Source organism: Apaloderma vittatum, unplaced genomic scaffold, assembly GCF_000703405.1.
Source record: "Apaloderma vittatum isolate BGI_N311 unplaced genomic scaffold, ASM70340v1 scaffold8253, whole genome shotgun sequence".
NCBI lineage: Eukaryota > Metazoa > Chordata > Aves > Trogoniformes > Trogonidae > Apaloderma > Apaloderma vittatum.
Window position 1 is genome coordinate 21,853 of NW_009709775.1, and position 27,197 is coordinate 49,049.

General features: G+C 43.9%; 1 protein-coding gene across 1 annotated transcript in view; it reads left to right on the top strand.

Moving 5' to 3' along the window:
• Positions 1–257: 257 nt before the first annotated feature.
• Positions 258–27,197, top strand: part of NEURL1 (neuralized E3 ubiquitin protein ligase 1) — a gene marked incomplete at its 5' end in the record, with an annotated part of 62,943 nt that continues 36,003 nt past the window's right edge. The window contains 2 exons of the mRNA XM_009867054.1: positions 258–499; positions 5,154–5,475. Of these exons, the coding sequence (XP_009865356.1) occupies positions 258–499; positions 5,154–5,475 (564 nt within the window). The remainder of the gene's footprint in view (positions 500–5,153; positions 5,476–27,197) is intronic.

Here is a 27,197-nt window from a genome sequence, read left to right on the forward strand (position 1 = left end):
TTCTTGCCTTCTCTCACAGGCCTCAAAAGGGCCTGTGATTTCAGTGCTGAGCTGTGGTCTTCATGTCGTGCTCTGATAGCCTTTTATCATTCAGAATGCTCTAGAAACCCTTAGGGATTTACAGTGTGGGGATCTAACTTTTATTTTGATCTGTAGTTCCTGTCTGAAGTACCCCTGCTCTTTTTTTTTGCATTGAAAGTTTTTTGCCTATTACTCAGAGCAGATTTGAAACCCTATATTCCCCATTGTGCTTTCAGATTCCATTGGTGGGTCATTTTCGGCTTCCTCCCATCGATGCCACCACAAGCAGAAGCACTGTCTCCCCATCCCACAGTGTGGAGCTCTGTCCATCAGTCCCTTGCTTTTCCATCCTCACACGAAGGGATCCCAGATCATCATGGACACGACGCAGAAGGCAGTGAAGCGCCAGGCTAGCTTCTGCAATGCCATTACCTTCAGCAACAGACCCATCGTTATTTATGAACAAGTCAGGCTTAAGGTGAGTAAATGGTACCTTCCCTTATTGGCATGGGAGCTGCTGTGAATCAGGGTTGGTGTGTACCAGGCTTTAGTGCTTGCACCAGATCTTTAGCCCTTCCTTGGAAAGCACAATAGTCAGATCTTCACCTAAAAGATTTGTAATCTTTGTTGGTGCTTTTGCCACTGTAGTTCTGTAGACTGTAGGCTGCTGTAGAAACTGGGAATAAAAGGGAACCCCACACTCCAGAAGAGCTTATCTTGATGTTAGACAAGGAACAGCACATTGAGAAAGTTTGGAAAAAGCAAGAAAAAAGGGCTATATTAGTCATCCTGAAAGACAGCAGCCTCAGTATCTCTTCAGCCACTGTGTCCTCTAGGCTTTGCATGCATCCTCCAAAGGAGTTTTACTGAGTGGGCTAAGGGTGGATGAGGAGTTATTTAATGTGTTCAATTCTAAATGACCGCTTTTCTTCCTGTAAACGAGGCAGCAATGAGGGCTTGTCTCTTGGAGTTGGGAGTCAGCCTCCCCACAGCCAACAGATGAGAGGTGGAGAGGACCTGGAAGCAGAGGTGCTTGCCCATGTGCTTGACAGGGAAGATAAAAGTGTTTGGCTGAAAGGAGGAAGGGAGCAGTCAGTGTACACAGTTGCCATCTAAGAAAAGGATCTTTCTGGCAGTCAGCTGACTGCTTTGTTGAATCAGTCACCTGACAGTGTTAAGGTCAGCAGAGAGAGCATTGCAGGCATCACATTTTTCTTTCTGGCAGAGGCTAATTTCACTAATTTCACTTCCTTTGTGTCTATGGTGGCCAGGGGGATAGAGCTGGTACCCCTTGTGCGACGGCTGCTGGGGGGAGTCCAGCTCCTCCGAGACAACATGCCTCCATGTGCACAGCGAGCTACTTCCTGACGAAGATATTCACCAGTGCCCGTAGGAACCAAAGCATTTTTTAGACTCTTGGCACCTTGAAGGAGGCCTTTAAACTTCATACATCCATAAATATTTTACAGTCTTTATGCCCTCCAGTTTGTGGGACTGCATTTTTCCATTCTTAGCAATTTCATGCCTTTAAATGGCACAAAGTAGGTCATCTTCTTTGGCAACTTCAGTTCATGGCACACACGAAAGGTCTGCCTGCAAATCCTTCATTTACATACAAGGAGTTTTCCTGGAAATTTATCTGCATATCTACTAAATCTTCATGATCCTGCTGTTGCCCATTGCTAGGGATCTCAGAGTGCTGGGACCTACAGCAACTTATCTGCCTTCCCTGCCTCTTCCCTTATAGCCAGCAAAGGAGCAAGAAATGAGGAAGATTCCTACTTTTGAAGAGATTTCAAGAACGCCTCCTTTTCAGAGATTTCAGTGATTTCAGGTTCAGGACCAGAGGTAGAAAAAGTCTTCTGCAGTTTGTTGTGTTCTCTGTGGAGCTCTTACTGCTTCCATTCAGGCTAGAAACCCAGCAGGACTCACTTCTGTTGCCTAATAGGATTTTTTTTTCCATGTTGGCCAGCAGTTTAGACAAACAACTGCAAAAAATTATTTGGGAGGAGATGAAAGCAGCGTTTTGTGTTTGAAAACACCATCAAAGATTTGAGTGGGTTTAGTGGTTTAGGCAAAGGTTCTGGGCTATTTCTTCTTCATTCTGAAACAATGTAGCTATCTCTGGAAATTCACACTTGTTTATCACTGTATATTCTAAGATTTTAGTTTGCATAACATATGTGAAGAATATGCATGAAATTCTGCACAAGGGATTTATGAGCAAAGCTCCTGCTGAGTCCAATGCAAAGGTCTCATGGGATTAATCAACAGGCTTCAGCAGAACTTGTGCTCTAGGGATGGATGGAAATGTGAAAACATCTTTGCTTTTCAAAGTCCATCCTGCAATTGCCTTGTTATTGTGTGTACCTGTGGAATATGGCATCTTAAACCTTCTTACCAGCTAAGTGCTAACCAGGAACCCAGGTCCTATGGAAAACTAGAGGAAAGAAGTAAGAAGATTTCATTCAGTTTATTAGGTATTGTATCTTGGGTTTTATTCTGAGGTTTCTTTGCAGATTTGGGAATGCCATCTAACAGCCAGATTTCCTTTCTTTGCCTCCAAGGTGTATATCCCAGTGTGGTTTCTTCTCTGTAATTCAGGACACTGCCAGGGAGTGGAGTGAGGTTATCAAAGGTGACACAAGGCAGTAAAGAGCAGGAGCCTGATACTGTGGAAGTAGCCATGGCTTAGTGTTTTGGACGTAGACTATATATTTTCCTCCCCTTCTGGTACCCAGTGGACCTCCCAAGCTTTTCTGCTAGCAGTGGCTGCTGAAGAGAATTTGGTCCATCATTAACCACTGCCTTTTTTAGCAAAACTGTGTACCCTTTGTCCAGCTCTGTCTAAATCTTGGCAGGCTTTATACTAGGTTTTAATTTGGATATTAGTTTGCCTGTGGTCAAACTGTATTGAGAACTGTTTATAGGTGCTGATTAATACATGGAACATGTGCAGCCTTGATTACCATATGAATATTTGCTTCATGCAGCCTGTGATTGCTGTGAAATATTGGCAAGAGACTATGAAAGAGTAAATTGTGCAAATAACAATGAGGCCATATTTATCTCAGCTGCAAAAGCTTTTAAGGCTTGCAGTAAATTTGCTGCAATAAATAATCCAGGCTTCTTCCTGGAGTGTATGTATATTCCCTGTTTTGTAACATGCATGCCCCATTTACCTCCTTTCCACTGGGACATGTGTGATCTCCTCCCATCTTGGCCAAGCATATAAAATAGCAAATCTGTTTCAGTCCTTAGTGCCACCCCAGTGTCCATCCTGCAAGCAGGGGCTTCCCGTGGTTCCTGGGACTGCAGACAGTGTTCAAGTGTTGCACGTAAACACTTGAGGTGCTTGGCTGGAATGAGTAGGGATAAAGAGCAGCACTTGCTTAACTGAGGAGCTGTCTGTTGACAGGTTCGTTTTTTTCCTGGAGCTCTGAGTTATTTTCTCTGATACTTTAACTGTAAAACGGAAATCTCTAGGCTTTGAACAATGTTTTTGTTGTGAAATTGTTGTGCCCTCAAGGGCACACTTTCCAGATTTACCTTGGAGGGGAACATGTGAAGGAAAAATGCAGTATTTACACATGTGATTAAAAGGGAACTCTGAAGTCCGAAGAAAATGCCTTGGAGAATCCTTTGATGAAAATTCTGCACTTCAAAGCTGGGACATGAGGGGCTGCTGCCAGACTCTTGAGGACAAAGTCCTGCATTTCTGGACAGCTCAGTCTCTGGCATTGCCACTCATCTGAGCCATTAGCACTTTGGCAGAGTGAGAAATTACAGTAAGCTTGCAAGTTTTGGGTGACATCTGGTAGATGATACCTGTCCACATTTCTGCTCTTGTCCTGCAGCCAAGACTAAAATTGTTTGAAGCTCCCAAGGCTTTGGCGCAAGAGAGCTATCTCGAGTGCTCTCATGTTTGCTGCAGGTTCAGGACACCAACAGAAACACCAATTAAATGTCAGTTGGCATGCAGGAACTGCCGTGGCCCTACATCAGGACTGGATGCAAGATCCTTAGGTTTTTAGTTTCATAGTCTGGATGCTGACAGGCTGAATCCCTTTGAGAGGAAATTCCCGGCAGGTTCATACTCAACAAAATGAGAGAAAACGTTCTCCAAGGGCATCATCTCAATCTAGGGATCATACTAACCTTGGAAGACTCTCTGCTTCTATGGTCTCTTCTTCGAAGAGACTTTGCAACTGGGTGGCTTTTTGGATGTACTGCATGTGTTTAGAACCTGGTGCATGCTCCGCTCAGATCGTCTTCAATTCAGGCCTCAATTTGTGTGAGAAGAAGCCGATGACACTGGAGGCATCTGTGATCCTTTATCCTGCTGTCTGTCAGGTGCAGAAGGGTGGATATGACCCATGCACCATCCCCACAACTATAACAGATGTTCCTGACCCCAGACACACTGAGTGACCCCACATGCTGATGGCGGGAGTGTAGATGTGTAGAGCATATCTGGAAAAACACCACTCGCAGCTGAAATAAATAGGTTTTCCCCAAACGTAAGACAGCATCCATCATTGCCTCCTAGTTGTGTGTTTAATATAGTTAAATACTTTAAATTGTGCTTTCCTACACACATGTTCTCTGTTGCAAGGCTGTGACTTCATCCAGTCTGACAAGCTGAACAGGAGTAAGACTTGTCTGGGAAACCCAGAAAACCCTATGGTGACTGTGATTCTGGAGCCAGTGCTTTTCCTTCAGATCATTAAAGACCCTATCATCCAAGCACCATGAAGGAAGAGCTCTGCTGCTGCAGGCGCTGAGATAAAAGCTCTTATGGCCATTTTTGGCACATTTTGCAAGAAGGTGATTCTTGGGCCAAAAAGAATTACCCTAGAAATAGAAGTGAGTCATCATGCAGCTGTAATTGTGTTTCACCTCTTGCAGATTTAATTTTTAAATTTTCTTTAGTATGTGCATTCTATCGTAAGTGTGCAGCATTGCTGCTTGCAGCTGAAAAAGCCACAGCAGCGTTTGGTGGGTTAAATGTTTCCAAAATCCAATGGGCTCATCTTATGCGGTGGCTGTCAGTGCTCAGTGACAAAGAGCCTGTGGTATCTAAGTAGATGTTCAAGTGCCAAATGCTGTTATTGCTGCTGTTATTTTTGCAGATCACCAAAAAGCAGTGTTGCTGGAGTGGGGCTCTTCGACTCGGGTTTACTTCCAAGGATCCATCGAGGATTAACCCTGACACCCTGCCGAAGTATGCGTGCCCCGACTTGGTTTCCCAAAGCGGTTTTTGGGCCAAGGCTCTGCCAGAAGAGTTTGCAAATGAGGGAAACATCATAGCCTTCTGGGTGGACAAGAAGGGACGAGTTTTCTATCGGGTGAACGACTCTGCTGCGATGCTCTTCTTCAGTGGGGTGAGGACGGCAGAGCCCCTCTGGGCTTTGATCGATGTCTACGGGCTCACCCGCGGAGTGCAGCTCTTGGGTGAGTACCTGCATCCAAATGTGCAGCGATGATGCTGAGCTATCCCTGGTGAAGGGCCAGCCTGACACTTGCTGTCCCCCTCGCTGTGCTGGGCTGTTGTTCCTTCCCAGAGCATCTTGTGACCTCCACCTGGATCAGTGGGTGTTTGAAGCTTAGCACGTAAATATAACATGAGTGGGAGGTGGGAAACAACTGCTGCAGTATAGCACTAGAAGCCATCTGTAAATAAGTGTATTTCTGCTCAGAGGTGTTGCTGTATCACAACATAGTCTGGAGCGTGGCATTTTCCTTGTAAAACTTTCTTTTTATCTCATCTCTTGCTTTCCGCTTGCCGAGGTGGGGAAATGCATTTTACGTGTTATGGATAGATCCTTCCTGGATGGCACTATTATATTTTTCTGGCTTGTTTAGTGGGCTGATTTGAAAAATTGATATCTTTCAAATTACCTGAGAGAAGCTGTGGCTAGTTTTGCTAAGATTTTGCTTTCACTGCAAAGTTTAATTTGTCTTCTGGAGCCCAAAGGGTGGATATACAGTTGGGGTTGGAGGACAAGGAGTGCTGAGAGCCTGTGTCTCCTGCCATCCTCAGCTGAAATGCAGATAGTCTGGCATTCGTGAGAACTCAGTCTAGCCCCAAATGTTAAAGTTTATTGGGCTAACCCCAGAAGTGTCAGCAGGCAGCCTTAGAGTTGGCTTTGATTTGTCACTGGGGAGCAAATCACAGCACTTCTCCATGTAACAGTAGTTGATGGGTCTTGTTTTCACCATGGAAGAGGTTAGATGGTACCTGCTGACCTTTGTGAGCTGAAGTTCTTTCTCAGGATGAGATGATTTTGCTAAGTTGAGAGAGATCCTGGCTTTCTCCTGTCATGCAGCCTGATAATTCTGTTAAAATGACACCCTGATACTATATATCAAAAACTTTAGTGAAGTCTCTGACAGTTCTGCCTTCTTTCTATGCTGCTTGTTGTATTAAAATATATGGTGGCAGGACTGACTGTAGCAACCTCCATGGAAGAGAAGAGGTATGTGGGTTTAGGAGGTGAAGAAATGGGACTGACCTCCTCTTGCTGCAAAAACTACCGGCCCAAGATTTCACAAGGCAAAGGAATTAAAGAATTTCTTGGCAGCTTTTTGCTTTCTTTTAGGAGCAGAAAGATTTATCTTTTGTTGTGAATCAGCTTGAATCAGAGCCACTAGGCAACTGTTTGTAGGCCAAGGTGGTGATATTTAAATTGGGATCTAGAATTTGGGTAAATGTCAGGCCCAGGGTTCAGTGAGGAAGAGCTTACGAATGACTCCAAATCCTCCGACTGTTCTTGCGAGATTTGGCACCTCGGGACTCCTCTGCCTGATTAATGAGGGTCCATAACTCTGCATTATGTGTTTCCTTTCAAAACACCCGAGAAATCATTTCTTATCCATCACCTGCCCCTGCATTGTCCCAGCATCTTCCACATCCCCTTTCACAAGGAAAATGTGACTCTTGCCAGCCACTGACTTCCCTCGAGTCTAACAGGCTCCGGACTCTCTGCTGGGTATGAAGTCCCTGAATGAAGCAGGCAGCTTCTGAGTTTACACAGTTGGCGTGGAGCTCAGATATGTATTTATAGCTTGTTCCAGCAGCCTTCAGTAGGCTTTAAGCCCGGCAACTGTGCTGAAACGTCTTTGATGTGAGTCCCCTCTCTGTCCATTCATTATTAACAGCACTAAAAGTCAGAGCAGAGAAATCGTGGGTTGTGTTGCCTCTGGATCCTATAGACGTACCCACAGCAGTGCTCTGCACACTTGCTTTAGTGTAGCAGACCACACATACAGTACAGGACAACTTGCCAAAAACTCCCGGGACTTGACAAATTAATTTCATAGCTTAGCTACAAACATATGGTCAAATTCAGCCTGGTATGGCAGGCAGGGCATCTGATGGAGGCTCAGGATGCTGGAGTGGTATGATGAATAGAAAAGCCTAGCATTTCAGATTCCAGTTTCAGTGATTTATTCCCCCCGACTCCCACTCCAACCCAAAACATTTTCTTTGTTCTTGAGCCTCACTAATTTCCCAGTGATTGTAGGGTTGCAGGGTTGTACTGCACCTCTGCATTGCTTCCATTTGCTTTTATGTGTATTTTACCCAAGGGTCTGACAAAAAGCCGTACTATTTCTGGTGGCTGTCTTTTGGTTTATTGCAGAATTGTTCCCTCCCTACTCCCAATAATGTAAATTTATTTCCAGAATCAGACTTGCTTGAAAGAAAGAGGTGCAGCAGTAGGTCTTGTGTCACTGCAAGATCCCAGCTCTCCAGGGTAATGCACAGTGTGCATTTATGTCCCCAAAAGTCACAACTTCCAAAACTTGACATTTTTTGTTTTGCTTATCTGCATTACAGTAGCAGTTCCAGCCAAAATAAGGTGCCCAGTAAATCAAGGCAGTGACCAAGTGACGCTGTTCCTCTCTTTTGCATTTAATAAAGAGAGACTTGAACAAAAGGGGACCCGAAGCCTGGGAGAGTAAAATGATTTGCCAGAGGTTATACATCAGTGACACCCAATTCAGGGATGCTGTCAGCCTTGTTACCTGGATCAGTCCTGCCTCCCTCTCTATCAGCATCGCAGGCATTGCACAACACTCTGGCAGCACTGAATTGCACCTGTCGATGAAAGAGAAACAGCTGGTTTGTATCTTAGTTTTTCATTTCCTTCTGCTTATGGCTTTACCCGTAGCATCAGCCTTACTGATAATTACCCGTGTCATTGCTGCTGTCAATGCACAGGTTTATGTGGCTGTCAAAGATGTTCCTGGGTCCAGATGCCCTTGCTTATGTTCAGAAGCAGAGCCCTTTAAGCAGCTTTTTTGCTTGATCTTATTCTGAAACAGGTGAAGAAAGAGCTTGTATGGTCCTCTGCACCTCAGCCAAAGGGAGGTCAGAAACTAAGTTTGTCTTGCCTGCCACTGCTGGAGTGAGTCAAAAGGAGGGACTGGCTTAAATCCACCTTGAAGGTGGCTTCCATGGTGAGGTTTGCAGTGCTCACACAGTGGTCACAGGTTAAGTGCAGTTGAAACCCTAATTTTTTAATCTCCAGCACAAGTGAGAGACTACTTGCTCTCCTTACCTCTACCCATGTTACAGAGATGGTCTACTCTAGTCACCAGGTCTCAGGTGCATGCATGTTCTGTGTTTTAGGGCATGTGTTTCAGCATAGATGCAGGCTTACGTGACCTGTAAACATGCCCTTATACAGTGACTCTCCTGCCAACATGCTCAGCTTGCCGGCAGGATGGTTTACAGCTCTGCTTCCCTTTTTGGGCAGCTAGTTTTGCACAAGTGCACTTTTACATTCCAGGATAATTTAAAGTAATATTTACTAGAAATGTGGCTTAGCCTTATGTTATCACTCCAACACACACACATGCTCATTCACACTTCAAAAAGAGTCCGAGAAAAATGGAATATAAGCAATCTGCTGCTTTGCTGCTATAATAAAGCATCAAACCCAGGAGCAGCAGCTGTTTAAATCCTGGGGTCTTCAGAGCCCTGGAGGAAGGATGGCAGATCATGGGAACCACATGGTGTTGTCTCACATTAGCCCGCTTCTTTCAAGCACTTGGCTAGTGAGCCTGCCATAGACTGAGAAACGTTCATGTACGCTTTCAGTGGACTCACTGCAGGGCAGCAAGGGTGGCAGCTTTCCTCAGTGGTGTGTACGTTAAAGCATGACGTGTGTTTTCAGCATTTTCCTGTACCTTTTGGTGGGGAATTTCAGGTTTACCTGCTGTATGGTACCTTTTTGAAAGTTGCCCCTTTTTTTCCTTGGCAGTGACATTGTAGCACAAGATTGCAGAATGGTTGAGATCAGAAAGGACCCATGAAGGGTCATCTAGTCCTTCCTTCTAGTGTCTTCTCTTTCAAAGCACAGCACATGTGCTCTAGAAGTATGGAAAAAATGGAACTGCAAACCAGTTATGATTTCAGCATAGCTCTCTACCCACCCTGTATTTCCAGTGGGGTAATCTGAGGAACAGTCTGTTCATTTTCCCTAGTCCCATTCATTACTAGTATAATCAGCCACCAAACCCCTTTACTGTGCATTATTCTATTCATATTATTCTATTAATGCGCTTCTCCAATCCATCTGTATTTTCATTCAGTCAGTATTTCAAAGTGGCCTTGGTCTTATACTAGCAGACTTGGAAAACCAAGGTTAATTCATTTAGATTGGCACATGGAGAGACACCTGTTGAAAGCAAAGCTTCACCACCTCTTTTAACTATATGAAAAATATGTGAAGAACTAGTAAGACTTTGCAAACTGGGAAAATTTAAATGTGCATGTGCATATATTCAGTGTACCTAAAGTAGAAACAGTATGAGTATATACTCATAAATGCATATATCGATCCTAATAGAATTAACTGGCAGTACTGTATAGTATATTAAATATTTGGGAAATCTTTTCATTCTCCAGATCCCCTTCCTTGCTTCTTACTGCTTCCTGTTTGCAAATATCAAAAGTAAAAATGTGAACTGATTGTGGATGTAAATGTACCCATCTTGGGACCCAAGATAGAGTATATTTGACAAATAGATTGCACACTTTGTAGGGAAAAAAAAAATGTGTTTCTTTCTTCATCCCTGTCAGTTCTTGGGTAAAATGAATCTTTAGCTCCAGGGCACCTTTAGAAGAAACATTAAATAAGCCTCAAGTGAGGTGGATTTATAGGCAAATTTCAGGTGTGAATGGTATAAGACTGATGATAAATCTAATTTATTACAAGCATCTGCAGTTTTACTATGTGGTTATTACTATTCTATTTTCCAAGTGTCAAACTTATTTTTCATTGCCCATGGGAATCCATTTCTATTGTTATTCTGGCACATGCAAATAAGCAGATTGATCTGCCTTGACTGCTTTATACTAAACAAAATTGGATAATCAAATATGACTGCAGTGTATTTTTATAGTGTATTGTTGCAAGTGAAAGCTATAAACTATTTACCCTCTCTGTGGAAGTCTGCAACTATCTGATGGAAAAGAATAATATGTGTTTAAACAGAGTCCTACTTAATGAAGGCAAGATATACATGACCTGCAAACAGTCAGTTGTCATTGTTTTTCCGCATCTCCTAAGGGGAGAGAGAATTTAAATTGCTCATAAAGTTTTATTGTCTGTAGCTGTTGTCTCTATGGCAGCTGCAGGAAACTTTCTAACACGGCTCAAAATGTGAAAACACATTAATAACTAAATCATCTCTTGCCATTTTAATTAATCCCTGCTTTGCCTTAGCACCTCTGGAGGAATGTGTTTTTTCAGATGGGATAGGTACCCGAAAGTCAGCCCACAGCCCAAAGGCAGCTCCTTGTGCTTGAAGCTCTGTGTCCTCCAGGTCTGTCTGTCTTGCTTGGGATGATAGGACTGCGACACAGAACACTTTCAAGCAAGTCAGAGCTCATTTTGGCCTCATGAACACAGCGACTTTTTTTTTTCCCCCCATTCTCTTTGCATTCGATTGTGAACAACGGAGAACTCGTGCTCGTGAGCTGGCAGCGCTGAGGGGTCAGGCTCCGCAGCGGAATGGCAGATACCAAAGTCGGCAGAACAGGCAGATGCCAAGCAGAATAAGGTCTCTGAGGGATCAGCATTTCAGGCTTCAGTGGCTCTCAATGAGGTGTTGAATTTCGAAAATACACAGTGGTTGTGTGTGTTCATGTATTCTATCCATGTTGCTCATCGGCGTACCTGCAGCTTTGACCTGAACCACCTTTGCCTTAGCAAGACTGCTTGTGGAGCTACGGCATTGCTACTGGCAAGCAGAAAGGACAAAATCTGGCACATAATGCACTGTTGAGCATGTTATATCCACAAAATATCCACCCTGGCATCAGGAGAGCCTACATGTTAACCCGGGTGTAAATAAATGTAGGAGGGATTAGTCTGGCTATTATTGCCCAGACCAAGAAAAATAAAGAGTGTAGCAAGACAGAAGGACCAGTAGGAAAATAAATTCTGTGGTTTGTAAAGTTCCTTTAGTTCTGGTAATCTGAAATATTGTTCCTAACACAGACAAGAAGGGCTATACAATAACATTTTTCCATTTTACCCATAAAAGCCCAAGGAAATACAAAAACTCTGACAATTCTAAGTGGGGTTTACATTCTGGGTTTGTGTACACTGTAGTTCAGATGCTGACACTGCAAAGACAGGCTCTCTGTTAAAAAAATTGATGCCTTCACATTAGATATCTTTTATGATGATAGGTTTGGCTATTGCTTTAAGGAGGTAAATATTGCTGGTTTACACTAAGAAGTTTGACTTGCCTTTGATCAGTGTTGTTATTTTTTTAGCAGAAGTGTGAGACCTATAGTCTGGAAACAGTGATTCCTTTTACAAGAGCTTTGACCTTTTTTTACTTCTACTAAACTTATAAATTACTGGAATAATTGAATATATACCGAATTTATTACACAGCTATAGTTAGTTACAGAACTTTCTAGTAGAGACAGAGCCTTAGAGAATAATAACACACTACTAATGAGGCAGTGTATTCTTCTGAGAAACATCTCAAAGAGTTCCTTATGTTAGCAAAGATTTTTGGCATTTTGATTTAAACCATTAGGATATCTATGCTGTTTAAAAAAAGCCCCATTCTCTTAACTGATACTTAATGCCACGTGTAATTGTATTTTCCTTAGTTTGTCAAACGTAGTTCCTCCTGTAACTCTCTTTAAAACAAAGGATGGAGAGAACATGTTGGTACCAGGAGTTAATATTTACAGCTTTCTTAATACTTTTTTCCAGACTATTCAGCAAAATAGTTACAGTCCAAAGTTTGAACATTTAGTGCTGAAAGCTAATTCCTCTTCATATAAAGGTATAACTTGACAAAAAGAGTGCATTTACTCAGATCTGAGACAGTGGGAGCTGGAGGTTAGTTTTGGATGTGAATTGAGTAGATGATCTGGTAAAAGTATAACAATTTATTTTGTGCTAATCTTGCAATTCCAGCTGTTCCAGCTGTGGAGGCCCTTTCCCCTAAGCCTGTATGACAGATGATGGCTAAACACTGCTTATATGATAAAACTAAACACCAGCTCTTGTACAGTATGTCTCTGCTGGCGAGAGATAGCACTTTGTCATTTCCATGTCTAATTGACATCACAGCTGCTGAATATGCAATTTACCGTACAGAGGGTATGATTTTGTTATCCCTGTAGGTGTCTAGGTTATTAAAAAAGTTAGGCACCTTTAATAAAATTATATTGGTTTTTCCATCCGTATCAGCAACAGAGCTAAGAGTGAGATTACTTTGTACTCCAAAGTTGCTTATTTTTTTTTTTTTCCTCAAGCTGTATAAGCAGAACCATTGCTGTGGGGCTCAGTCTGGAAATCCTTACCTATAGCCAACTGTACTGTCGGTTCTACCAGCCAAAATTTGCAGCCACCTGTGGAGTTGCTCTGGTTTTACACCGTGAACACAATCTAGCTCTGGGTTTTTTCCTGTTCACCACTTCTCTTTGGCCAAACATTGAGTAGCAGAAGCTCCTCCACACCTTGCCTGGCTTATCCTGAAGAAAAAATATTTTGACTCAGTGAACCTGTGCTGATTCAAGCCGGGACCTCTTCTTCTGTGTACCTGACCCAGGCCAGGAGAAATGAGCTTCTAGGGGTCTGTGTAACTGTTCACAAGTGGCTGAAAGATGGCAAAAATACAGGTGGCATGGTCTGTGCAGGCTCAGAAGATCTTTCTTTAGTGTCTCAGGTCTGCACTCACTGAAAGCTGCTCTCTCAGCACTGGTGCCGCAGTGCCCAGCTCAGGCAAGTGTGCAGTGCTGCCTGCCTCAGCGTTAAATTTGCTCACCAGACCATGCTGTCAGTATAACTGTTGCTAAATTATGGAAAAAATCCAAAGTTATTGTCCATGCGTGATGCGTAAGAGTGTGCCTTATACCTAGTATCAGTAACTGGCCTTTAGACACCAAGTTTCGTACTAAATCATGATGCTAATACTTGGGCTAGGATGACCTGTCCCTTTATGCCAAAGATATTAATTAGCTGGGATTTCATAGGAAGAAATAGCCTCTCTATTCTTCAGCTGTACATGTATAAAATGCAATTCATATGACTGTGTCTGTACAAACAACACAGTGCGACTTTGGCATTGTCTACATAGAGTTTGTATTGAGTCAAATGAAAGTGTCTTAAAAATTTTCCATGGTACTTCGAGGGCAGGCAAATGCAAAGGCATCTCTGGTGCTCCGGGGCAGGGGTTGGGGAGAGTGGGAGTGTGCACGAAGGAGGGATCCCTGCGTTGCCCGATGTGTGCGTGTGCTCGTCCTTGCAAATCTGCTTCACCCCATGCTGGAGGCAGAGTCTGAGGCTGAGTGGGCCCTTGGTCTTGCACCACCTTTCTTCTGTCCTCAGCTTGTCACAGTCTTCTTCCTAGTCCTGGCCTTAGCTTGGGACGTGCACACTGGGTCACTGAAGGCCCAGTAACTCCAGAGCCCTGTCTCTGACAACAACCAGCATCTGTAGGTCCTCCTTCAAAAAAATGTCTGCATGTGCAGGTGTTGTTTTCTCCTGCCTTTCATCTTTAGTCATGCTGAGCTACTACTTCTGTTCTCCCAAGATATACTACCTGTGCTGAATTGACTCTGGATTTTGATGCAGATGCTACATCAGCTCCACTGATCCTGCAAGGGCTGAGCCTCTCTCTCCTGCTCAGACGTTTAGGAAAATCTGGATCTTACATTTTTCTATCACATTCTCTTAGTCAGGTTTTCATAGTATGTTCTTCTGACAGTATTATGTGTTTCCCCTGTGTTGTCGGATTTGATGAAAATGTCACCCCTTGTACTGACACACACTGCCTAAGTGCTTCTTCCTATTGTTGTAGGAATCATGGCAGGATACTGTTGGCAGAACGTGGCAAAAATTCTAAAAAGTATTTCCACATATATAGACTAAAACAATATGCCCAGTCTCATCCATTAGCATAATTTTGATGCTAAAGGCCTTTACAGAAATATTTTAAAAGAAATTTCCATTCTATCTACTCCTGTTAGGTTTTGAAATTAAACTTGTTTGGGATTGGTAAATTTTTAGTCTGTAGCTAGGGATGAAAGATTGATAAATCAACTTGCTGGCCACTGAATCAAATCTTCTGCCACTGGCTATGGCTAGTGTGTTTAAGAAGATGAAGATCTCTTGTGATGCATCTGGTCACCAGTGTGACCCTTCACAGACAATTAATTCTCTTCAGGAAAAAATGTTTAATTGCTCTATATTCTTTTAAGAGGATAAAAACCACTCCAGGGGAAAAACCTTTAGAATCCAATAATCCTATTCCCGTGCTGGTACCATGCCAGTAAGTACTGCACCACTTGCAAGGAAAGATCTGAAGCCTCCAAAATCTTTGACGCAGTGTTCCCTCTTCCTCTGCATGCCAGAGTCCGGAGGACCCCAGCACCTTAGAGCCATGTGTTTACTTGAACCAGGAGACCAGTGGCAATTTGTTCAATGTGATTCTGTAAAAATTTGCATTTCCTCCTTATTCTGCAGTGATGTTTCCCTGGTTGATTTTCTTTGCCCTCTTTGGTCTCTGCAGGGAGCAGCATCACTCTCCTGAGCCTATCATTGGTATAAGCAGACTGCTCTGTTATCCCAGCGTGGCTTGTGTAAAAGCATCTTTTTGACAACAGCACTGTCCTGTTGGTTTCTGCCCCTCTTTCTAGGCCTGGTTGGTTTTAGCTGGATCTGGTTCAGTGACTCTGTACACTGGAGTATGCTCCTGTCTGAGGTGAGCGTTGATGTTTGCATTTGTCAGAGACTTTTATTGCTTCGTTTCTAACATGGTAGAGTCTGCAAATCTTGATTGTAAAATGCCTTGGCCAGGTGGAAGGATATTGGCCTCATGCTGAAGGTCAGTACTAGAAATAGTTGGAAAGAAAGCTGAACTGATGGAGAATTTCACTGTGGAGCTGCAGGGACTGGCGATTTCAACTCAACCTAATTGGCTCACTCAAGAGAAAAACATAAATAATTTGATTTTAGGCGATAATCACTATTATGACTATTTGTGTGATCATTTCTAGTGCTTTGGTTTTGAATGTGAGACCTAAAAGACCAATGCTCCATAAAAACCAGACAAACTCCGAAGAATCAAAGTAGCAATCTACTGGCGAGGCAGGGAGTTCTTTATATTGGCAGGGTAAGGGATGAAAGCCAATGGAGGAAAAGTCCAAGTGAGAAGTAGAACACTGTTTTTTAAAGATGTGTAGTTTCCAACTGGAGAAATTACCTATTCTCAGTTGGTCAGGAAAGGAGCCTGCATAGGCTGCAGGGCCTGAATTCAACAGGATGGTTAACTACTTACCCACATCTTATGCATATGTAGTTATATCTGGTGTGCCAGAAATCAGGTATATGCTTGAGTAAGTATATTAATTCACATTCCTAAAGATAGCCATGTGCTTAAGTGCTTTGCTGGATCTTTTTCTTTGCCATCTGTTTGTTACTGGGCTCTGTGCAGGCCTTGCTAGGTCAAAACCAGTGATCTGTGGTTAATCAGTAATCAATGGTCACGCAGGGATTAAGCTCTGTGCTTAATGGTTTTTCTGAGAAGCAAAGGCTCTTTTAGGAGGAAAAGGAGGAGTAGAAGGATGAGCGTGAGCAAGAGAGACTGGAACACACTGCTGGAGTTGGAGGGGAGGTAGAGAGGTTTCTTCCGAGCAGAGTTTGCTTTTCTTGGAAAACATGGCTAGTTTCTGTGCAAGTAGGTTTATGAAGGGATCCAGAAGCATGAGGGGAGCAAGAAGATGAAATCATGGAAACAAGGCAAGCTGCTGTTGGAAAGCAATGGAAGGGACAAGTTTGGCAAAGAGAGATCAGGTTAGGTTGGTGGGGAAGGCAAGAACATCCCAGTAACCAAGATACCATCTCTTTCTTACCTGGTTTCTTCGCTCACTGCAAAGTTCAATTTGAACTTGGAAATCACTGGTTCATTTTGATTTTGTGTTGATAATTCGTAACCCAAAGGCTTTGGTTTCCTCCCCCTCTCCTCGCCTTTATCTGGACAGCACAGGGTGTTAAGTGTGTTTGAACTGTTTTGCGTGGGGTCACTGTGGATGCCAGGTATGTTCCTTGAAGATAAGTGAGCTTTTTTTATCAGGTCAAGCACATACTACCAATGTGCTCTCTATCAATGAGATGTTGAAGATATAGGTGAAAAAGGGCACATGGGAAAATATCTGAGTCAGATGTGTTTCTTACCTCCTGAATTAGATTGGTGGCTTTTTGTTCTGCTCTTGATAATACCTATTCCTCGTTGTGAAACAGCTTCTTTCATCATATAGTTAACTTGTAGAAGTCTTCTGCTCATTAAAAACACTGATAGATCTATCGAAGGGGTGTTTTGGATGAAGAGGAGCAGGCTCTGTGTGTGAGGAGAAAGGAGATAGTCTTTAGTTTGTCAGTGCTTTGCGGTGAGGCTTTCACGCTCCTCATTCAGTGCCTGTGGAATTTGCTGCCAGATAAACTCCTATCTGTTGAGTTGCACTTTAGAGTATAATCTTCCACTTAGTAGCATCTCTAGTTTACTTGGCTGAGAAAAAAACCCAACCCTCTAAAATATGTACCCAGTACAGTATTTTTGTACAGAGTGTTTAGTTACAATGGACAGCCTAGGGAATTAATGCAAATTAGTTGCAAACATAGCTTTAAAAAGAACTAGTTTTGCTAACCTGAATAATTTCTGTGGGCAAGTATTTAGAATTTAAATAGCCTGACTTTGAGTTAGCTAGATTCAGACATTTGATTTACTTTAAGAGTTTTGCTGGCAACCACAAAAGCGAGGAAAAAAAATCTTATCCCCTTTCTGAGACAGGCACAGGGGTAAATGGTGGAGAAACTCAGGCAGCCATCTCTTCCTGGCTCTAACAGAAGGGTGAAAACCAGCAGTGAGTGATAGGAGTTTCTCAGACTGTTCTGGGTAGACCTAAAGATAACTTCACCATCACTCCTGGAGATGTGTCACTGTTGGTTATTCTGGCATAAGCATCATCCAGGGCGTATTCACAGCCAACAGTCTCAGATGCTTACAACTGCTGCCCCCTCCTCAGGATGTTCCTACTGGCAGCTATTTGACCAAGCTATTATTTTATGGTGTATTTAGTTCTTCTTTATCTTTCCTCATTGTCAGTCTCTCCAGCCCAATAATCATGTTTTCTTCTTTACCACAGCCTCCATATCCTGCTGTCATTCTAAAAATGCTTCTGTGATGTTAAATCTTTTCTAGTTATACGATGAAAATTAATTCATTCTGACACAGCCATGAAAATCTGATTCAATTCCTTTTTTTGGTATCTCAGTCACAGTCCTTGATCACAAATCAGCATGAGTCAGAATTTCCCAGGTTATTATTTCCTCAGAAAGGCTGATTGCAACTCTGTCTCGTATTTAATATCCTTTTTTTCTGACTGCAGTGGAGCTGAGCAGTAGAGGCTGCAGTGATTTTGTTTGGTGATCTGTGTTATTCTGGCATTTGATGCCGCAGGTGGAAGAAGGTGACTCCAAAGAGTATCCTGGACCAGTTTTAGTGTTGCAGTTTCCCGTCACCCTGCAGCTGAGCCCACACTGGCTCTACAGCATAAAGCTGAATGCAGAAACTATTTCTCTGGAAACTAAGAAATCTGAGGTCACAGGTGGGGAGGGAACACAGTGGATTTATCAGCTTGTGCTAGGAAATCATGAGAATTTATTAATCATGGGATTTCAAACTGACTCTACTGAGATCTTCTAGCAAAATGGACTGTCCTGAAATATTTCAGATAGATAGCTTTTGAGTCCTTTTGGATTCAGCTGGTTAAATGAGCAGCTTATCTACTGTTACTAAAAGATCAGAATGAGAAATAAGCAAGAAAAACTCTCTTTGGGGCCCTTATCATTCATTTATTCTCTACTATACATGTTTGTCTCCCAAATTTTGTGTCTGGAGGCCGGGACCACTTTGGCTGCCCATTGAAAGAGTGGGCTGCTGTCAGTCTGTTCTTCTGCCTTGGGCTGTGCTGTGCCCAGGAGGGGTTTGGAGGCACAAAGAGATTTCTCTTTCCTTACACAGAGCTTCTAGCTCTAGAAGCATACGCCGGAGGAAATCCTGCTTCCACTTGCCATTGTACCTCTCCGCATCCTGAAGGATGTGCTGTCCGCTGAGCAGCAGCTGAAAGGCCTTCAGGAAGAGGCAGGCATTACTTATTGCAGGTCACAGAAGACAGAGGAGGCTCCTGAGCCTGCCCCAGGGGGTTTGTCTCTGAACAAATTCAATGCTCAGTTTGAGGACTAAGGAACTGTTTCCCTGTTTTCTACTGATGGCTGCAGTTTGCTTTTGTGGCTCTCCTGGGTTCCTCAAAGTAGGAGCTTTAATACTCACTTGGTTTGTGGTTTCTTTGTCGTCTTTTTTTTTTTTTTCTTTTTACATGAAAAGATAAAAAAAACATGGCCAGACAAAGATTGGTTCATTATTTTTATGAGGGAATATTTATTGGGATTTAATTGTGCAGGCAAAGCAATCAAGCACTGCCTGCAGGGGAAAGCCTTTACACACTGGTGTGAGTATATCAGATCCATAACTGATGGCTAATAGGAAGGGACAAAAAGCCATCCTTAATTTTAGTGGTAAAGGATTCAGTTCCCAGTTCAGACTCAGGTGTCTCATCTTCCTGAGACAAATCACACAAGTGCTTGTTTTCTGCAGGATGGAGATACCGCTTTTCTTCCTGACGGGACTGTGCATTTCAGCTCCTCTGAGTTATTGGACTCTTCATGTGCTAAAGTGGGCAAGTCAAGCTCCCAGTTCCACAGAAGTGTCTTATCTTTTTGACTTGTGTGCCTTGCTAATGTATTTCTAGCAGAGACATGAGTTACTGTTTCATGATTAGATTTTATATTGTGTTGCATATGCCACGGGCTGTGTTTTGATGGTCCTAGCCTACTAGACACGATAGTTATTAAAGCTCAGGTGAGTCAACTCAATTTCCCCTACAATTTCCAAACAATTCTAGGCATTATTGGTGGTGATAATTAGGATAAGATGTTAGTACGCTGAGCAGAATGGGTGGCCTCTGTGAGGCTCATCCATTATTAATCAGCCATGTAATTTCCCTTAAGTGGCAAGGTGTGATTGCTTTTTTTTTTTAAGCCAAATTACACCTTCATGCTAAGAGCAGAGATCAGACCCTCTTGCCAGCGTGAATTAACCATTTGGGAAATGAGGATGCTGTAGGTTGGAGATACTGCTTGGGAGCTCACTTGTGACACAGAGACCAGATGCTGAATAAGCAAGACATTAATTCTTTCTTCCCCTTTTCCTTTCCATGTAAGAAACGGGTTTGTTTTTGCTACAGCTTTGCATGCGTAAAGGCTGCAGTATGGAGCAAGTGCGTGCCATCACACTTAACCTTTGGCATGTCAGAAAGCAGCTTATGGAGGGGGCAGAAAGCATTCCCTGGTGATGGTGATGTGTGCTGGGCGTGACTGCAGTGTGGTGGGGGCCGAGGGGGAGCCCAGTGGCCTTCGTTAGAACATAGGAAGAAAAGCTCTTCACAGATGAAGCAAATGTAGTGTTCTGATTTAATGCAACCTAATAGTTGTGCTTCATGTGACTTACAATGAAGAAAAAAATCAGTATGCTCTTTGTTAAAAATGGAGAGTGGTATATATAATAAACATAACCTTATTGAACTCAAGGAAGCATAAATCACTTGTGATTTGAAAGCATTATAAAAAATAATTATGATTCAGTGCTAAACTTCGTTTTACAGTCTGTGAAAGCTTTTTATGTTTTGCTTTCAAAAAGGCATTTCTCTTAATCACAGTAGTTGCAATTAGAGGGAATGGTAATGATCCCAAAGATAGCTGAGTGCTGTTGCCTTCTGAGGATCTCTACCACTGCCATTTTCATAGCGTGAGTAGTGATGCTTGGTGTTGGCAGAGAAGTTCCCATGGATCAGAGCTCCAGCAATTGGAAATGCTGTGTTTTGCAATACACACCCATCCCTCCAAACCTACCATGATGTTGAATTCCATCCACTTAAAACAGAGCCGATGTTTAACAATAATTTAAATCATTATCCTGCCTGTCATCTCGGAGTTAAGGGGCTAGGCAACTGTGATTCTCTGTTTAGAAACTGCCTGGAATAATAACTTTCAGATGTCTCAAATATGCACCGCTTATCTATAACATCTAAATACAAATGTCTCCCCGCTGAGCAAGCCCGACTGTTTACCTATTGTGTCCAAACTGTTCCAGAGGGTTTGCTTGGCGTGGAGCGGAAGGCCCTATATCCGCAGCTCCAACAGCGCTGTCAGTGTGATGTTTTTCAACTCCTTCTCACCTTTAGGTGATTGTAAAGAAAGAAACAGCCTAAGCCCAGGGGTGGCAAGTGAAGAATGTCCCTGCATGTGCATCTCCCCCCTCCTCCCGCCCCCACGCCAAGGGTAAAAGTGCATTGCGAGCCAGCCCTGCGCTCTCGCAGACGGGGGTGATGTTCGTGCCCTTGGGTCCCTGCCAGGCTGCTGTGAGACGATCCAAATGCTGAATCCCACGTGCCCCCGGCATACTGGGGCTGGGCAGAGTCGAGGGGCTGTTGACAGCTTGGGGGCCCTCGGGGCTCTTTCTCCACGTGCAGACCTCAGTGGGACCTGTCAAATCTCATTGAACGTGAGGCTCCGCAGTTGGCTTGCGTTGTTCGCTGCCCCCAGCCACGACGTGCGCCGTGCGGCCGGATGGCTCCGCTGCCGCCTGGGGAGCTGCCATGCTAGATACGGGAGCTTGGCACATCCCTTGAGGGGCTGCAGGGGTGATGGGCTGGGGCATGGGACTGGCCCTGCAGCTCAACCGTGAGTAATCAGAGGAGGGAGAGCTGCAAAAACCCTCCTTGCTTTGCTACGGCTGACCTGGCTTATCAAGGGGGAGCCCCTGTGACTTTTGGGGGCTTTCCCAATGGCATGGAGTGTCTCATGCCACCCACACCTAGAAAGAGAGGACCTCCATCCCCATAGCTGGCATTGGGTCCCAAAGACCTCTCTGCAACGCTCTGCAACCTAATGGTGTATGCTCTGTAGCCTCTGAATTTCCTAATGCATCCCGGGGAGCCCCATGCTGTGCTTCACAAGGAACACTCTTAGCTGGCCTGCCCCATCCTCATGCAGCCAGCTAACGTTAAATAAGGAAAAAATAAAACCATTTAATGCATCTTTGCATCATCTTTGGTCCCTAGGTAAAGGCTGAGTCACAGCTCTTATTCTGGATATCCAATCTATGCAAATGTTATTGACATTCTTTGTGGGGCTCCTGCCATTTACTCTCAGTTAACTCCTGGATTACCTGTTGTTCAGCCCCTGTGCTGTTTTCATATTACACAACAGCAGATTGTCTGAAATGTATGTGTTCTGGGCATTGAAAATTGCTGTTATTTTATTGGTTTTTATAGAAAATATCGAAATTAGACTGTTAGCAGGGGCCAGACTTGGCACCAAATTGTTTTACATGGCTATGGTTATGGAAGCAAGCCTTTCCTCCTTGTCCACTTTGGACAGCAGTTAGCTTGCATGTCCCCCTCACAGCCACCCAGGGCTGCCCTAGGTGAGCACTGCTGATCTGCTGCCTCTGCCGTCAGGTTGAGCGCATGATAGCGTTTTTCAGAATAGCTGCAATTAATGAAGTATGCATAGCATTGGCTAAGCGCAGAATGTGGTTTCTTCTTCGTTTTTCTTTTTTCTTAATGTAAGTGTCTTTGTAGGGATATAGCTTAGAGAGATGTTCCTTATAGTTTTCTCTCAGTTGGCTCAGGAAAGCAGATCAGGGAGACTCAGTATCTGATGGGTTTGTTCGTGCAGCACTCTTGCCTCTGTGCACATGAAAATACAGTCCAGTTTCTTTGCTTGAAATCCCCCAATTATATTTTTTGTTTTTCGTGAAATATTAATTTGCTTGGCAGTAGTAAGCCAAGTTTTGCTGGTGCTGGTGTTTCTGGACAGAAGCATGCACAGGCACATGGCTGTGGTGCCTGCTTATCTTGCTGGAGCTGCCTGTTGCCCGCACTGTTCCAGCTCGGTGGTGCTCAGTGAGAAGCTCTACCTGGGGATCCGCATGGCTCTGCTGCATTCGGGAAATGAGCTGCTCTGAGGCCACCTTCCCTCCGTTCATCCTCCCACTTTGGGTGGACGGGGGCTCCACCTTTAGGGGCCCGTCCTCACATATACCATCATCAGAGTGGCTAGGGATGGGAATGAGAGCAGCAGGCAGGACTCTCAGCCTTTCCTCGAGCTGGCTCCTCCTGCACACTGACTCTTGCACCAGGTACTTTACCAGCATCTTGTCACCTCCTCAGCAGCTCTGCAGTGGCTTTTCCATGATCACCCATACCAGAGGGCCTCAAGCACAGCAGAAAATTTCATACAGTTAACCTGTTTATCCATTGCAGTGTTGTGTATGTGCGCTGCTTGTGCATGACGGTTAAAAGCTGCCACTGTCACTTACAGAGAATATGGTATTTACTAGACATTCTCTGATAATGGTTTGTAGCTTGGCCATGTACACAGGAAAATAATTTACAGGTACTGGGGTTGCCTTCATGCTGTTTGTTGCTTTAAATTTGTACTGGGTGTTTGCTGCCCAGAGGGAAGGCTGTGATCCCAGGTGCTGCCACCTCAGAGGTCTTCAGCGAGAGATGACCAGTGACGTGTTCCTTCGCAAGTGGCATCCTGAGGTGACATGCCAGAATGACAGACAGATGGTGTTAGGTTACACAGGAAGCATTGCTGGCCAAAAAGGTATAAGCAGCTAGTGTGAACTCGTGTGATCAGGTCCAGCCAGTGTCTGTAAGGAGCCAGGGCTACTTCCATTTATTGGAGATGGGAATTGTTTGCTATAATAAACTAAAGGTTTATTAGGATTGAATCTCAGCTTCTCCAAAACCCCCAGCACTCTCTGATCTGATGTTTTGATTACCTGAGTCCATTTTAAATGCTAGCTCAAGCATCAAGCCCTCACATTTCCATTTAGCTGTTCAAGGAAAACAATTTTAATAGCTACCCAGCTATTCATCAGGATTAAGCCCTGCTGGACTAGTTTGGATAACGTGCAAGCTAAGTGCAGTGTGGTCTGAGCTTAACTTGGAACATCGGAAGGCACCAGGATACATTTTCTTCGGTCACTCAGGCACGTTCTTCAGCCCCTGCTCTTCATGCTACTGGCCATGTCCGGTACCAGGAGAGGAGTGGCTGGGGGAGTGCTCCCCTCCCCTCTTATTCCTGGCCCCAATGGAAACAGGGAGAAGCAAAAATATCAGTAGGAAGTGTGCACTGTTGGAGCTCCTGCCCCCTAGTCGATGTGGAAGCAGACGAGAGAAGCATCCATGTACTCAGCTGCCTTCTACGGCAGCAGCACCTCTGCCCCCTGCTCGCTGTGTGCATCCCCATGTGCCCCAGCGATGCAGCGTAGAGCACCCCAGCGTCTCAAAGGTACCTCTGAGATTCTAGTGTGGTGGAAGAATTTAGTTTGTTCTACATTTATTGCCTAAGTTTAGATAGCAAGTGTACTGCTCTGCCAAGTGTTGAGGGAAAAATTCCTTGTTCCACTTTATATGTTTCTTGGAGTGGCCTGTGCTGCGCTGAAAGTCCTTGGCTAGCCAGTGCTGAGCAAGGTTTCACGTTGGTGCTGAAAAAGCCGGTTCGCTGGGGGCTTCAAAACTTAGGGATGCACACAAGTTTCCTCTCTTGCCCGTGTATCTTCACACAGTCATCAAGAAGTTTTGCTTACTTAATCACCAGTATTTAGTGGGAAAATGCTACAAAATGTTTGTTGAAAAAAAAAAATAGAAGTTGAATGTGGTTGTTTTCATGCTGTTGCTGCTGGCTAGCTTTTCCCTAGCCAGACTTCACTGGAAGACCTGGGGGGATTCCTGCAAAAGTCTCAGGCACCCAAACAAATTTGGACATTTAATTGCTGGGTGGTGGGGACCTGTCAAGGATGGTGTTGGCGGCCTTCCTTGTAATCGCTGCGATCTGGGAGCTGGAAATCCCATAAGAATCTGGTTTCTTTAAGTACTTTGGATTGGCTGTGGAGGTTCCTGGGACAGCAAAATTTATGTAAGACATTTTGCAGTGTCATCTTTTTTTTCAGTTTTAGGAAATGTTGAGGCTGGATGGAGTTCAAACAGGGTGAAAGGGATGGTTCTCTTGCATTTAATAACTGCTACTGCTTGTTCCTGAGGAGTGTCGGTTGCCTTACAAAGGGAGGCAGAATAGTATCTGCTTTCTATCTGGTAGGACAGCAACCATTTTATTCTCAGAATGGTCTGAATAAAGACAAATTACTGAATCTTGTAGAAATCTTGATGGTGAGACAAAGCCCTCTCACTAAGTGAAAATAATAATAGCTTTTTGAAGCTCTCTGTAAAAATATTTACAGCTCTCTCTGTCTCTGTATGTATGTATAAAAACAAAAATCCCCAAACACTGCACAAAGATGAGAAATCTTCCAGACTGTCACCATCTTCATGAAAAGCAAGGGGAAAGTAGTATGTTAAATCGTTGACACTTTTTTCAGTTGTCTAGACAGTGCTGTATTGAAATACGTGTGGAACGTAAAATAAGGAGTTTAGGTCTTACAGGTTATGATTTCACAGTACTCGAAGGACCTGAAGAAAAGGAGAAGAGTGAATTTGTTGTTACTTCTGTGGTCAAGGCACTCTTCTCCTGGCCCAGTGCTTCCCTGTGTTGCACAACAAGCACAAGATGCAAATTCTGTAGAGGGGGAAGTGTGGCAATTGCCTTGAACATATAAATACCTCTTGATTCCTCCAGTTGGACATGCAGTGACTTGCTCTTGTTCTTTGTATCCTTCCCCCTGGGCCTCCCCAGGCAGGGAGACACCCAGTACTGCCAAGCGAGCCTGGGCAAACTGGAGCCATCTGGAGATATTCAGGCTCTCCCACTTGGGTGGCTCTTACAGCAGGAGCAAGTGTGAGGACAAATGTCTTCTTACAGCCTACGTCCTCTTTTCAAACTGCTCACCTTCAGCCATCGGATGAAGCCTTTTCAGCTGAATACATACAATGCAGGGCACAAAAATCAGAACAGGATGTGATGTGTTTGAATTTTAGGCATAGAGCTTTAACGTGGGCAGAAGATTCAGTGTGATGACTGTGCCTACCAGCATGAAGTTCATTATCTATTGCAAAATGATCAGGAGAACACTCAAGTGCAACCAGGGTGTTCATACATGTTGGGAAGCACATTTGCAGCATTGCAGTATAGGATGGTAGATGTTCTCAGTGAAGAAGCCCTTATTAAAAACTATGCCAAATATCTCCTCTCTGTCTGTCTCCATCATCGAAACTGAGCAGCAAAGTGTTTAAGACAGTGCTTTGTGTTTGTCTTTGGGGAGCCAGGAGGATACCTCTGTGTGTGCCTGCTCAAAGCAGGTACTCGAGTCTGAGGTTTGAGTCATCAGACATGAAGCCTCTGATGATTTTGGTTAGATACTAGATAGTGACAACAGATTTGGTCATTGTGGAAACTTCAAAGCAAAGAGCTGGCTGGGGAGGGAGAGCTGATTCCAGGATTTCCTCCAAAAGTAGGGTGTAAGAATCCCCTGCAGCCCAGAGAAGGCTCACGGGTATGTTGACAGCACTTCATGCCCAGCGACAAGGCTGCTGAAGCAGCAGGGCAGGGTGGATCGTAAGTGACTGTCACTGGTTACTGTGCAGTCTACAACAGGTTTATTTAAAGTTTCATAGGCCTATGTTTGCCACTTAAAACAGCAGAAATTCAGCTACTGGCCATCAGCTCTCCAGAGAAATGCTTAAAAGGGTCCTTTCTTCATTTTAACACCTAAAATGTCTCAATATTTACCACGGCCAGTGTGGGATCTGTGCACTGAGGGCTCCAGTACCTCACTCTCTGCAGACACCTGGTGGGTATTCAGAGCATTGTGAGATGCTTGCAGGAGGAGGACTCAAGTCACAGATGACAGAGACGAAATGCCTTCCCAGGGGCTCTACAGGGAGGACAAGGGACAGGGATAGAAACTGGGGAGCCTGACTTTCCACCTCTTATTCTTAAGCACAATGAAAGCACAGCCTGTTAGTTGTGGTGGGAGAGCAGTGGGAGGGAAGTTTTGGGCAGAGATGGGATCGGGAGGAGTGAGAAACAGGAGAATGGGACGAGATGGAGGTAGATGGTTGTGGCTATGGAGGAAAGAGAACCTTAATGGTGAGAGAAGAGGTAGAAATCCTACCGAAAGAGTCATTACAGTAAATACTAATTTTGCTCAGTTTGCAAAATCAATAAATTAATTTAGAGTATGCTCATGGGACGACCTTCCCACTGTTTCTAATCTGAAATCCTGTTGTTTAATGTGTTTTTGGCTGTTAACATTTTCCAATCTATTGTGTAAATAGATTCTATTTTTAACATTTTGGCAAACAGCTTCCCGGGAAAAGCCCGATCCCTCCACCACTCTTTCAGGGTCCCATTGTCCGGGGTCTTATTTTTTCCTTCCTGTTTCACATGAATGTGCAGAGCTTTCACAATTGCACTTTGTAGTCTTGAAATGTGAATGCCTTCCAAGGCTGGAAGGACTCTCTTAGTTTTTGAGATTGACCTTTGATTTCCAGTGACAGCCAGAGTGGATTTCTTCAATTTTTCATGTTGCCCAGAGCCTGACAT